The 13,617-nt window shown below is 41.6% G+C and overlaps 1 protein-coding gene across 1 annotated transcript in view; it reads left to right on the top strand.

The window, feature by feature from the left end:
- The window catches only part of COL26A1 (collagen, type XXVI, alpha 1), a 122,336-nt gene that overhangs the window by 10,584 nt on the left and 98,135 nt on the right, over nucleotides 1-13,617 (top strand). The window contains exon 2 of the mRNA XM_009694630.1: nucleotides 354-457. Within this exon, the coding sequence (XP_009692932.1) occupies nucleotides 385-457 (73 nt within the window). The 5' untranslated portion in view covers nucleotides 354-384. The remainder of the gene's footprint in view (nucleotides 1-353; nucleotides 458-13,617) is intronic.

Here is a 13,617-nt window from a genome sequence, read left to right as displayed (position 1 = left end):
GAGCGTAACCCTGATTCAGATGGGGAAAACTGAGGCACAGGTCAGCTAGCTGGAAAAAAGGCTCCATGGAGATCACTGATGTAGTGTTGCGTTGTGATGATCTTTGTCATGCTGATGTGTAGATACACCCCAGATGTGAGTGGTCGGGGTGGGAGAAGGGAAGACACCCAAGAGATTTATGCAGTTTTTGTGGGAGTAATGTTTTGGAAACCCTATTAGTACTGAGTGAGGAAAGGCTAACGCTTGCCTTTGTTCAACATCAATACATCCAGGCAGGAAGATGTCCTATGAATTAGTAGAAACACCGCCCTTGAGTAGGTAAGTGCATTCTACTGACTTCTTTTTTGTGTTAGTTACAGGACTCTCATCAGGCCCACGTACAAAATGTCCTACCGAACTGTGACCACTCTGGAGTGGAGGTGCTGTCCTGGCTTCACGGGGAGCAACTGTGAAGAGGGTAAGTTATCCAACAATGCATCTGTCCTTACAGAGCAGTGAGGGGATATGTGGATGGACTGGCTGCATTGATTTGGGTTTTGTTCCTTAATTTGCTCTATGCCTCTCAAACACAGGAGCAAATCACCTATTCTCTTCACTCCCCATCATTATCTAAATGCTCACACACAAACTCCATAAGGTGGTCTTGGAAAACAGACCATACTGAATGCCTGCAAAGAAACCTGAACAGGGAGAGGGAAATAAATGAAGAAATGGGTACTCAGAGATGACCTGTTTATCGAGGTGCTCATGCTTGGCATCCCCATTGCACAGTCCTTCAGAAAATGCGCTTTCTCTGTATCAGTGTGTTATCTTCTCCACGTCCCACTGTCATCACCATCAGTTGCTGTAGATGGTGAAAGCTGGTCCCTGGATGACTGCTTGTAAGAGTTATGCCTGTAAGGTCTGGACACAAAGAATATGTGTTCCCAGAGCGCTTTGAATTAAATCAGGCACCTTTGCTTCCCTTTCCCACCTGCCCCCTGACTTATTGGTGCAACATTCAGGTTGCACAGTGCGTGTGAAAACCCAGTTCGGGGTTTGGCATCTGATCTTTCACACACAGGAAAACACAGGGCTCTCTCCAGGGCTGGAAGAAAGGAAAGCCTTTTCCCTTTCTCATCATGATGGATAACAAGGGCATGTTTTGCATTTTCCTGCCTAATATTTTCTACTTTAACTGTTGCTTCTGGGGCTTTGAAACAAGTCCTGCTTCTTCATTGAGTTTCAGGTTTAGGCACTAAAGTATCTGCTGAATCTGTGTCATGAGTATTCATGGCTTATGAATGGGAGGGAAGCTGAGCCTTGAGTTTTCTGTTCATTCGTATTAGGTCAACTCAGCCTGCCTCTGCTGGCTGGTGAAAGGTCATTGAGGGTGTGCAACATCTCTGTGTCTGCTGTTTGTAGCTGCAGCTCGTTTTCTTTGTGCTGCAATGTCTTGGTGCTAATCACACAATTCAGACAAATTTCTAACTAGGAAGTTGTCTCGTTACAGTCATAAAGAATGGTGGTTGCAGACTGCAGCTCAGTTGAGGCTGCTGAGGAAACAATAGCTTCCCAGAAGCTCAAGAGAAGTCTTACAAAGCAGCAAAGCTACCCTGAATTGCTGTCTGCAAGAGAGTGCTTTGCATTTTAGCCTGCTGCTAAAAGAAGTGAGCCTGGTAAAGAGGAGCTTCTGTATGCAGCTTGGATTTTTACCTGTCACTGCAGGGGAGAGGGATGCTAAGGATTGTGGCAGAAATGTTATTTCCAAGGTAGCTGCAGCTCAGCCTGACCGAGGATCTGACCATGGACCGGAGAAGCCTGTGTGTGCAGCCTGTTGGTGCCTGTAGGTTTGGACAGGTGTGAGTAATTACAGCTTAGTGGTGCTGCTGGTGTAAAGGAGAGAATCCAGCTCCCTCCCACAGTGCCAGATCTGTCTCAGCAGAGTTCAGTGGAAATAAAAAGCCAACATAAGCTTGTTTGAGAAAGTCAGCAGCGATCTCACAGGAGCAGGTTTGTGGAAAGAGGTGACAATTTTATGCAGTCAGTTTTCAAGGTGGAACTGTTCTTTTGGGCTTGGATACGTTCTGCGGAGTGTGACCAGAAAGCCAGTAGCAAGCCTTCACTTTCATGTGTGAGATTCTTTTTACCTTTTTTTTTTTCCTGCCTAAAACATCTGGCACTACTGACAGTCCCATAGTCTTGAAAGAAGGAGGAAAATAAAAAGATCCCATTCTAGTACGGCAGAGTTGTGCCACTTAATTTCTAGCAGCAGTGTTGACACTAGTCATGTGCACAGCACCTCAAGCTGTCCAGAGGCATCAATTTTAAAATTCAAGTATTTACTTATTCCTTATGTTAATTCTTAATGTTAGTGTCACTTGGAATTGTAAGTAAAAGAAGCTGAAAAGAGTTTTCTAGGGCTTTTTGGCAACCTGATAGAAAGCCTTTTGTGACCTTTCCTTTCTGCACTCTCTCCTGCTACAAATTCAGTTCCTCTGAGAGGGTAGGATGCTTACATCTGTGTGGGTCCTTCCTGGAAACAGCAGACAAAAGAAAACAGAAAACTAAACTGAAACAAAACAAAACCAGTGCAGTTAGGAAGCCACAGCAAATTAGCAGGGTAGAACCTCAAATGCTTTCATCTTTTTTTGGTAGTAGTTAGATTTCTCTTCAATATTTCATTTTACTTGTATGTGCAGCTGGTGCTTTTGAAGTTGATGTGAGGTAGGTATGACTGAAGGCAGATTGGACCTGTACTATTTTTGACTTACCTTCTTACTGTGTTGCAAATGCTCTGATTCTCTGATGGTTGCTATTGCTGTCCATGTGTCAGTAGAATGGCGACTACAATGGCTCTGAGCTTCCACTTCAGGATGTCTCCTGCTTCCAGAGACTGAAGTAAAAAGTTCTCTTTCCCAATGGGCCCTGGAATAGTAAGGTTGCGTTTTCATGAGCAGGACTGACTAAGCCAGGAGATAATGGATTGATCAAGCACACAGAGCAGTTTTGGGAGTTGTGTGTGCATGGTCACGGTGCGGGGTCCCGTCTTCAGACTGATGGTGTTTTTTGCATCTTGAGGCTTGGGAGATCGTATCTATTGATTTCTTCTTTAATACCTAGTGAGCAGGGTTGATACTTGCTCCTTTTTGGTGCTGTTCTGGAACAGTGTCTTTAAGGGAACCGCTGTTCCTTATCTGGAGGATGGATTATTTTTACTAGCTGTCCTTTTATGAGGCCTTCGTTGCCCTTTTAAAATTTATTTCTTCTAGTATTTTATGAACAAAGATAGGATGATGGGAAGGTGAACCAAGGAAACCAAGTCAAAAAACTTGAAATTATTCAAAGGCTGCAGTGCAGCTGTTTCCAACATGCATACTTTCTTGTTATCTCCCAAATGGCAGGTCCACTTTTCTTTTGCAAAGGAAACAGTCCAGTGTGGATGTCTAGCCCCAAAATATGACAGACTCCTGATGAGGCTGGCCTGCTGTAACACACCTTCAATAAGAAAACTCCTCTTCCACAGTAACATACTGTGCTCTGACAGAGCAAGCTGTTAAATGCGATTTGATTATTACTGAGTCTCTCAACCCTTAGCTAATAAGTTTAGCTTGAGAAAGTAACCACTTAACTGTCACCAGCTGGCAGGTACCTGTATTAATGCTGAAGGCTGCACATTGTTTAGATTTAAATTATCTTGGGAATTTAACTCTTGCATTGTAGCTGATAAAGAGCAGCATTGTCTGGAGGAAGCCCAGCTCTAGAATTTGGTGGAGATTTTGCTTCTCAGTGGGCTGTTAATTTACTGAGGTGGGGATGGCTGCTTCCAACCTGTTTCCCTTTTTAAGTCAACACTGCTTAGGGCTCTCCCCCCTTCCCTTTATTACTTTCCCCTCACTCAAAAGTATGTCAACATTTGAAAGGTCTCTAATTCCTTTATTGTTTTTGTAGAACTGTGACCAGCTAGTTGAGTAGATAGTTAAAAATCGCCAGCGGTACCAGGGCTTCCTGAAGGGTTTCTTGCAACTTTCTTGGATGGAGAAAGAGACTCAATGCAAACAAGTCTGGCGAATTTAACTGTCAGTAGATGCTAATTTTTATTTTCCAGTTTCAGAGGGTTTTTTTGTTTTGTTTAAACTGGAGCCCAAGCCTAGGGCAGGAAATGAATCCACTGAGCCACCCAGTCTGCTGACTGCTGATATAAAGAACATATGGACGAGGGCAGTGCAGAGGTGAAGTGGTTTAGCTATTGCAATCATGCATCAAGCTGATTGATTTTAATCCAAGATGATGCTGACATTTCAACTCAGTGTTTTTTTTCTATATGGCTGAAAGTTCAAAGGCAAGCACAATCTCTTGGGAGTGGAAAAGTGTCCCTAGCAGGTTCAGGGGCTCAGCACTGCCCTAGAACTCTCTAGCTAGGCAAGGTCTCTTTTCACTTTACAAATCTAACATAGATTTCTTTCTTGTTTGTTTGTATTGCTTGAATTTCGGACAGTAGCCAGTATCCTGTTTACCCCAGAAGCAGATTGATGGTACACAGCGTAGCTGTTTGGGCAAGAAGCAGCTCCAAGAGTAACCTTGGCACCTCTAAAGTGATACCATTGTGATTCCAAGCTTACTTTTTTTTTTTTTCCTGTAAGAATACAAGTAGGATAGGAAATCTGAGTAGCCTTGTTCAAGTAATGGTTTCATTTGAGACCCCCCTCCCCCCCATTTCATTGGCATATTTTTTATCTACTTTTGATAACTAGCATTTGCATCTTGCCATCCTGGTATTTTTCAAACCTCTTAGATTCCCATGTGTTTACAGTTTTCAAAGCAGCATAAGAAAATGAGGACTTTGCACTTGGTATAATAGAGTACAAAAACCCTCTCCTTTTTTACTGCTGGTTCACAAAGTTTCTTGGTCTCAGGAGGAGCAATGCTGAACAACACTGCCAGGAAAATCTTAAACTAGCAAATGCAATTATGATTCAAAATTTGATGAGGCCATGAGAATGAACATCAAACCTAGAGACCTGAAAGTTTGAAAGCGCATTGAAGTGCTCTAGAAGGAAGGGTATTCAAAGTGGTGTTGATGGGACCTCACTTCTCCAGGTCTTAGTTTGCTCCCCTGTGAACCATTAGATGTAGAACTGTCAATCTATGTGAAAATACAATGTGAAGATTATGGAGTAACATTTCCCATAATATCACAGTAGTTCTCTTCAGGAGTTGAGCTTGTGTGAGGTTTTTTCCTTTTGTCAAGTACTTCAGTTCCTACTTGCCTCTGCCTCTTCCTTGTAGCCCCTGTTAGGAAGCAAGGGAGTTAAGTCATCACATACAGCGAGTAGCAGAGCTGTTTGCTGCCACTGAGCATTTTTCATTTTGCCCTTAGAAACTGAGAAAATGCAAGAGAAGGCAGTGGGAGTCGAGAGGCGTTGCACTATCTGTTCCTATTGCTGCTAAATCCTAGTACACTGATGTTTTCTCACTTCAGAGTCCAACTCCTATCATAATCAAAGCAAAGTCTTCCATTTGAACAGTGAAGTTCTCCTAGAGGTGGTTATCTTGGTGCTCTCTGGTTAGCAGGGCAGTTCTATGCTGCAAATGTGTGGCAGTCTGGGGTACCTTCCTTTCAAGTTTGGATCTAGCACCGATCCTTGCACGTGTGTAGTTCTCTACTAGAAACTGGCTCAATAATTCCTTTAATAAAATGTGACTTTGCTGTCATTTTGAGACCTTTGTTTCGAAGTCCAACATTTGGTTCCACATAGCAAACTTGCTTCTAAAAATATCTTATTCCAAAGTTTAATGCTTATTAGAGATAAATGAATTATGTGAATACATGTTATAGACTAAGTGCAACCCAAATTTCCTAATAATTATCTAGCTAGTAAAGCAATTAGTAAGCAGGTAGTAAAATGTGGTGACTAACTCTGTAAACCTACCTTCAAAAATATTTCATGAAAAAACATCCAAACATATTGATCACGCTTGATGGAATTGCTGATACATGAAAGTGGCTTTCTGAGTGGAGTTTGTGTACCTATAGTACACAGGTGTTGGATAGTATCTAGCCTGATATTTTCTTCTGTAGCATACACCTCCTGCTCCTCTGTATGTTGTACTTCCGTCTGCTTGTGTTTCTGGTGACCTCTTCAGTATAAAGCAGAAGGTCCACCAGAAGTTTCCCAAACTACTCTACGATGTGTCACCCGATTCCTATCCACTCCCATCACCATGCTGACCATTCAGCAACCTCTGGCTTCAGGCATAACATGTGTGTCACCCTTGATCAAATTTTCTGAGGAGTTCCTGGAGTGTGTGGTCACTGTTGGAAGAATATACAGCCTGCTGAGAGCGCTTTCTGGCATCAGTGCTGTGTGACTACTTGAACAATTTCTAAATGTTCATCTTCTCTTTCAATATACAGTCAAAAAAAAAAAAATATCCCTGTCAAGTTTCCAAAGATTTTGACACTGCATTCCAGCATCTGAGTAGTTTCATTTTTTTGGACATTTTTAATCTGAATAGGGAGAATTTTATTCAGCACCTAATGTCAAAATATTTTGAGTGCTAAATATCTGCAGATGTTATTTTAACATAATTAGAAAAGCTGTATGCTTTACTGTTACACTGTCCCAATTTTTTTAGCTCCCATCAAATTACTGTGGTATGTAGAGAATATTTTTTATTTTGATAAGCTATTTGTTTGCTTTCCCAAATATATTGGATGCTTTCTGTTTCTCTTAGCTATGTATTTCTTAATTCACAAGTGACAGACCCACCTATTTATAGTTATGTCTTTCCTATTAATTTGCTTTATTTCTAATCAAGAGTGAAGATAACCTTATCTTGGGTAGGGCTAACACAGGACCAGGCTGTGAGGCTCTGTGTATCTACTCTGCCTGCATCATTCTCACCATGCTGGCAGGATTCTGCCAACTGCTGTCAGAAGACACAAGTACGCAGGGCTTCTTTGACAACTTCTGCCTGTCTGTAGGTGCTGGTATAACTAACCGATAGGCATGTTTTCTGGGAAGCGGCGGGGTGCAGCAGGAGAAGGTTAGAGCTGAGAAGGAAGTTCTGGGTAGTTGGCTCGAGCTTCTGAGCTCCTACCGCTGTAGTAAAGCCGGTTCTGCCATTACACAGAACGGATACCTGTGGCAAGGTTGGGCTCTTCCATGTCTCTGCCAGTGTTGCTGCTTCCTAAAGAAGTTTCACATTCATCTTCCATGCAGCTGTCTTTAATGTATGAAAACGAGTAGCAATCATGATCCTGGAATTGCCGGAAGGACTAAAAATGGTGAACTACTAGAATAGATGGTCTATGAAATTGGGTAGGGTATGCACTTTTGCCTGTTAGAGATGGCATGGGTTGGCTCTACCTTGAAGCTGGGAGTCTCTTGAGGTTCTTTTTATCTGCTTCAGTGACAGAGCAGGTAAATGCTGACAAGCTGGGCTACATTAGAGGCAACTGTTGTCAAAAATATTGTCAGTCAGTGACTGGAGCTGCCATTGGCAAAGTTGGTTTCGTTGAATCCTGCTTTAAGTACTTAAGATCCTGTAAAGAACACAAGGGGTAGTAATCTTGAAGCACTCAGCAAAGCAGATAAACAACTAGGAAGATATCCACAGAAAGAAATTGCTTTCGTTAGGGAGTTATAATGCGTTGATCACAGGAGTAGATGAGTGAAATTTTTAGGACACTGCTGGTAAGGAGGTCAGCCAAGGCGGTACAGTGCACTCTCTGTACTCTGCTGTGAGCATGTAAAGAAAGCTTGAGTGGGGTGGAAAAGGCAGACCTTTGACTTCGGTAGTTGGTTACTGAATGGGAATTGCTGCCAATTCTTATTCATCTATGGTGCTAGTGTGTTTTTAGCAGATGAGGACATCCTGAGGGGATCAATTTGATCAGGCAGGAGAATGGAAGCATGGAAATCTTGGGCACTGCATCTCTTTCTCTTGACCAAACAAAGATTCAGTGATGGTGGACCTGAGAACCTTTGAGAAGTATTTTCTATTAGATTTGTACAAGCACTGTTAGACACATCTCTGGTGGTTGATTAGTTAGATATTGAAACTTTTTCACCCCTGTGAGCTCTTGAATTATTTGGGAATAGAACTCAAGAGGCATGGGCTCTGAAGAGCCCACACAACCTCTTGACAATGTCATCTTCCTTCTGTAATCCTTCCTGCCTCCTTCAGCCCTATGCTTTTGACTTGCTTCTTTCTCATGTAGATGTTCCTTTCGGAGCGCCTGTCTTCCCCAAAAATTGTCTCTTTTTTCTCATTCATCCTCACAATGATGAACATTTTATTTGCTTGAGGCCATTAGAAGGGAGTTGGTTTTTTCCCATATGCAAGACTCTCATTATTACAGCCTCCGGGATAATAAAACTACATTGTGAACTTGTAAATCTGCTTATGAATTGGAGGGGACTTCAGAAGACAGCTGACTTCTTTATTCTTCCTCACCCTGCCTCCCTTTTTTTTTTTTTTTTTTTTTTTTTTCCAAATCTACTGGGGCCATATCTTTCAATGGGTTTGGAGTTCAGGTTTTGTGGTGGTTTGGTTTGGGTTTTGGTTTTGGTTTTTTGTTTGGTGTTTTTTGTTTGTTTGTTTTTTAAATATATTTAGTCTTGTCAGACTTCACAAGCTGTGATGAAATCTTGCAACAGAAGGATTGCCTAAGAAATAGAGATCACCTTGCTTTCATCAGGCTTAGAAATGCTTCTGACATAGAAGCAATTTGGCTTTTACTGCAAGGAGCTGGAATAACTATTGCTAGTCCATGCTTAAACTCTAATCCTGAGGTGGACAATTGTCAGTTCAGAGGGCAGTAAATGAACAAGATGGACATGACACTTTTTTTCTTTTAAGTATTTATTTTGGTAAGCTACAGATTGCAGGATGATCTCCCTGAAAACCTGTCCACAGAGGCTGTACTAACATAAGTTGTGCAAAATGTACTCCTGCCCTTTTGGAGAAGTCTGAGAAGTGTATAATGGTAACATAGCTTAGGTGGGTGTTTGTAACTTGGGGAGATATCCCGTGTGGTGTATTTGCTACTTTCACAGGTGGTTGGGCTGTGTGAGAGGACTGGATCTTTTGATTTCCAGTACTCAAATCTGGAGGTATTTTCTGATGGCTCCTAGTTTTTGCCACCTGCCTTGCTAACCTTTGTGGGATGAGTTGGTATTGCTGGTCCATTAAGAATAGAGGAGGGATGACTTTGAGGAACCAATTTTGTGTAAACGGACCAGTAATCAGAAGATTGGAGAACTTAGCTTAAGCCATCACTTCTGTCCAGGATAAGACTTTGGACTGATGCAAAGCATGCTGGAAAGTTCATGCAGCTGCTGCCAGTGTAGTGTCCTCCTCTGGAAAAAGGAGGATGTAACATGTGATGCTGTCAATCCTGTAAATGTAGTTAGTACCAAAATCATCAAAAACATTCTCCTGAAAAACTCCACCCTGTTTCTCTTTTCTACAGAAATTCCTGTCAGAGGTGGTGGAGGAAGGGTGGGGTTGTGTTTATAATAAAAGTTAGCAATATTTGAAGTGCAGACCACACTACCAGCCACATTTGGAAGAGCTACATGAGAGGAATAGTTCCTAATTGGTGTCCACTGCTCATTTTGATGCCTTTCAAATGAATTCTAGATAACAATGGAAGAAGAATTAAAACCACTGGCTGAAACTGTTTCTGAGCTTCCTTGCTGCTGCAATAGCTTGGGGTTTTTTATCAGGAATAGGAAATGAGGCTTAGGCCTTTGATATGAAATGCCTACAGTTGGAAGGGGTGGCAATGAAGAGGAGTATCTTTCTTTTGCTGAATTTGCAAGGCTATTGCCCATTTAACAAGGTGTTTTGTGTTTAATTTTTGAGTGTAACACAAAATTACAGCTCTCTCCCCATTGCTTTTCAAGGGCTTAGTTATGAAATGTGTGGACTTAATGTTGCTCTCAAACAGTGTTGAATGGGATGGTTCTTTGAGGAAGAACTTGTTGAATTTCTTCCAGGAGAATACTTCAGTGGCCTGGTAATGCTTGATGCAGAGTGCCATCTCTTTACTTATGAGTGCAGTAATTCATTTACTTTTAATTATCATGGATATCTGGCCCTAGCAGCAGTGGAGACTCGTGCAGATACGAATATCGGTGAGGATAAGGGAGACATGAGAGGAACGTTCCTGGTTTTCATCCCTACATATAACCTTCACCTCTAGGGGTGACTCTGGGTTCAGAGTCCTACTGCCATCTCTTATTCCTGTCTTGTCATGTCCTGGAGGAGAGACAAGAACATACTTTTCACCACATGAGTTCTAAGGTTCCTGTGCAGAGCTGTTCTAATAATGAGTTGTCACTTTGTGTGACTGATGGAGGAATATCTTGTACTGCTGAGGTTTAAAGACATTAGAGTAAAGGAAATTCCTTAAGATGGGAGACTTCATTGCCAGCTTTTCGCAGATGGACAGGCCAACGTACTCCTTTTGCAAAGAGTTTTCTAATGATTTTAAACAAAGCTGTTGACAGGGCAAGCTGTTTGCACGTGTAAGTGGTAAGAAAGGTATAAGGTGTTGCAAGACAAAGGGGAAAGGCTGAAGAAGGCCATCGAGTGTACAGGGAGCAGTGCAGTTGGTAGCAAACTGAACTGGAGCCAAGCTTTGGGGGTGAGGCAGATGGAGATCTTTCTGTTTCTACTTTAGGGAGTCTTGCCCCTTTTTTTTTTTGTAGGTTTTTCATTAAATGAGTTAATGCAATTGGTACAATAACACTTGTGTTTTTTGTGATAACTAATTCCAGTTGTGGGCTGCTCAGAAACGTCAACATAATGAAGAGTTCATGCAAGAGCAGTACCTAAGCAGGCTAAGCCTAATAGACACAAAAGCTTTCTTCAGGCAGAAGAAGAGATTTACTGGGGACCTAAATCCCCAGTACAACTGTTACAACTATTCTGGGATGCTTTGCCATGTGGAAATGGGATTGCAAGGAATTGGGATGCAGGTGGAATTGGTATTGACAGAGGTGAATTTGCCAGAGAAGTTTGAAACTGGTTTCATGTTTTGTAGAAGACTTCAGGATGAAAGCAAGAGGTAGGCATCAAACTCCCTTGTTGCTGAATCCTAGACTTTTTTCTTACTCAATTCCTTGTTACTAAAAGGAGAGCCAAAAGTGTTCCTCCAAATAATAATTTCTAGTGGAGTTGAATTTCAGTGTAACACAGAGAGGTGCTGGGCAAAAGCATGTTCAATGCATGTCATTCCAACATCATGTCTTCTCTCTGTGAGCTAGTTAGCAGGATAAAGGCAGCAAAGTTAATACAGCTTCATTTGGGAAGCAACAGGAACATGCATTAGATGGAGCAACTTTGAAATACACAATTCGCTCAAAAGAAACCCAGTGCTGTAATTGGTAAGGGTTCAGACTGTGTCAGTTTGGGTGGAGGTGTCAAATGGACTTGTAGCAAGGACTGTTCTCTGGCCAGTATGGCTTGCTATTTCATTTTAAAGTTAGTGTAAGGAATGGGGAGAGCACTCTAATCAGAGCTGTGTGGTTTAGAGCCTGAACAGTACTGGGAATATGTGGTAGAGTAGGATTAAAATGCAGTCAAACCTTGATTAAATTGTAGAGTTGGGCAGAAATCCATAAAGTGAGATTTGGTCAAGGACAGTCACAGAGGCAGGAGTAATCAAATGCACAAATTTTTAAATGTAAGGAGATTCTGGAGGTAGCAGATTCCCAGGGGAGGGAATGGAGTTTGTCAAAGACAGTAGAATGAAGCTCTGCTCTAAACTCAGGAGAAGAAATGCCATGCTGGAGTCTGGTGCTGCAAATACTCTGACCAGCTGTAATGTTTACTACTAATGCCTCCGTCAGACTGCCTGACACATGAGATTTAAAATCTTTACGGATAGGGGTGCCTGCATGTGTATGTGTTGGTGTTTCTCAGAGAGGTCAAGTTTCAGCATTTACAGTAGCTTCAGCCTTCTTACAGCTTGATTTATGTGAAAGCTAGTCCTGATTGGTGTTGCACATGTGAGCCCCATGATCTTGAATACTGTAAGGGGTGTGTTGCATCTATGAAGGAAAGTATTTGGTTGGGAAAGAAATATGCCTTTTATAGTTGATGAGATTTGAATATGTCATGCTGTTAAATAATTAGGTTGGTTAACTTTGATTACCAGCTAGAGTAGTTAGTAGGTTCACGTTATATATGTAACTGGAAAATAGCATCAGCAGAAATGAGCTTTTCTAAAAATAACATGATTGGTAGCCATTAAGGGCTAACTCATGTTTTTCAAAAACTGGACAACAAGTAGATATAGATTTATTCTAATGACTACATGCATGTGATTACAAAAAGTAGGAAACATTTAATCAGTTCCTAAACAAGCGTAGCATTCCTGATTGTCACTGCAGCGTAAAGAATGTTTGTTGGATGGCTCTTTAGCCACTTTACAGTTCCTAAATAAATGAAGGCTGGGAAAACCTTGCTGGTGAACTTTCTGAAGAAATCTGCTATGATTCTATGTACTATGAGCTAGATTTCAAACAACATTTAATAAAAGACTTCATCAAAATGCATAAGAGAGTGAAACATCACCATTTAAACAGGTTGTACTAGGTCCCTCAACCACCAAAGCAGGAAAGACATTAAGGAATGGTTCTGTGAAAATCCCCTATCATGAAGTTCATTAAAGATTGATAAATTTTATTCTGGACTCATAACGTATGCTTCTTGCTCGGGCTCCTGATTTGTCTCCTCCTTGGATAGTGCATCCAAATCCACAAGTAACATGCAAGTTTGCATTTCATTTTGAGCCCAGCAGGCATACGGCAATGAGGTTACAAGACCTTTCCAAGTGAGCCTGGAGGGACTTGTTGGCTAGAGTTTGGATTTCTGGCAAGCAGCTTACTCCAGCTCTTTTCTGTAATAAACTCAGGGTTCAGTCCCCGGCCTCTTACAGATACTGAGCACTGTTGCGTGTCTCTGGATAATCAGTCACTGGAAAGGCACAGATGTTTCAAGATGCATAGCAATGGGTGCAGCATATAAGAAAGGCAACATCAGGGTCATACTACAGATGCAACCACATCTTACATGTGTTCTTTCTTGACAGGAAAATTCTTGTAACGTTTGCGGTTTTCTGGTTGCTAATACCATCAAATGAGTAACGCAAAAACTAATAATGCTTGTGACTTTTATTTGCTGTTCATTAAGCCTTGCAATGCCATGGATGGCTGATGCCTCTACTGCAGGCAGATCCAATAGAATAGTGTTACAGTAATGAACAGAGTGGGGTGCAGGATTGCCCAAGGCAGTGGCTTAAATTAATTTGGGCAGCAATTCTAACAAAGAAGGATTATAGAAATATGGGACTAGAAGATGTCCTAGTCCTTACCTGGTTGTGGAGATACTAAAAGATGGTTGAAGAAATTCCTGCATTTTTTCTTTTTCTTTTCCTGTAAATGAAATACAGTCCTTGTTACACAAACATAAAAGAGAAGAAAACAGACCCAGTCGGGATTCAGAATTTAATGTCTAATTTGTTTGTAAATGATGACTTTTGTAGCAGTAATGCTAAAGAAATCTTTGATGTGTGTCCACTGTGGAAAGTGCAGGGACCTATGTTGGTTGCTAGGTGGT

The sequence above is a fragment of the Cariama cristata genome, unplaced genomic scaffold (genome assembly GCF_000690535.1).
Source record: "Cariama cristata isolate BGI_N322 unplaced genomic scaffold, ASM69053v1 scaffold11342, whole genome shotgun sequence".
NCBI lineage: Eukaryota > Metazoa > Chordata > Aves > Cariamiformes > Cariamidae > Cariama > Cariama cristata.
This window is presented reverse-complemented; position numbering and strand designations above follow the sequence as displayed.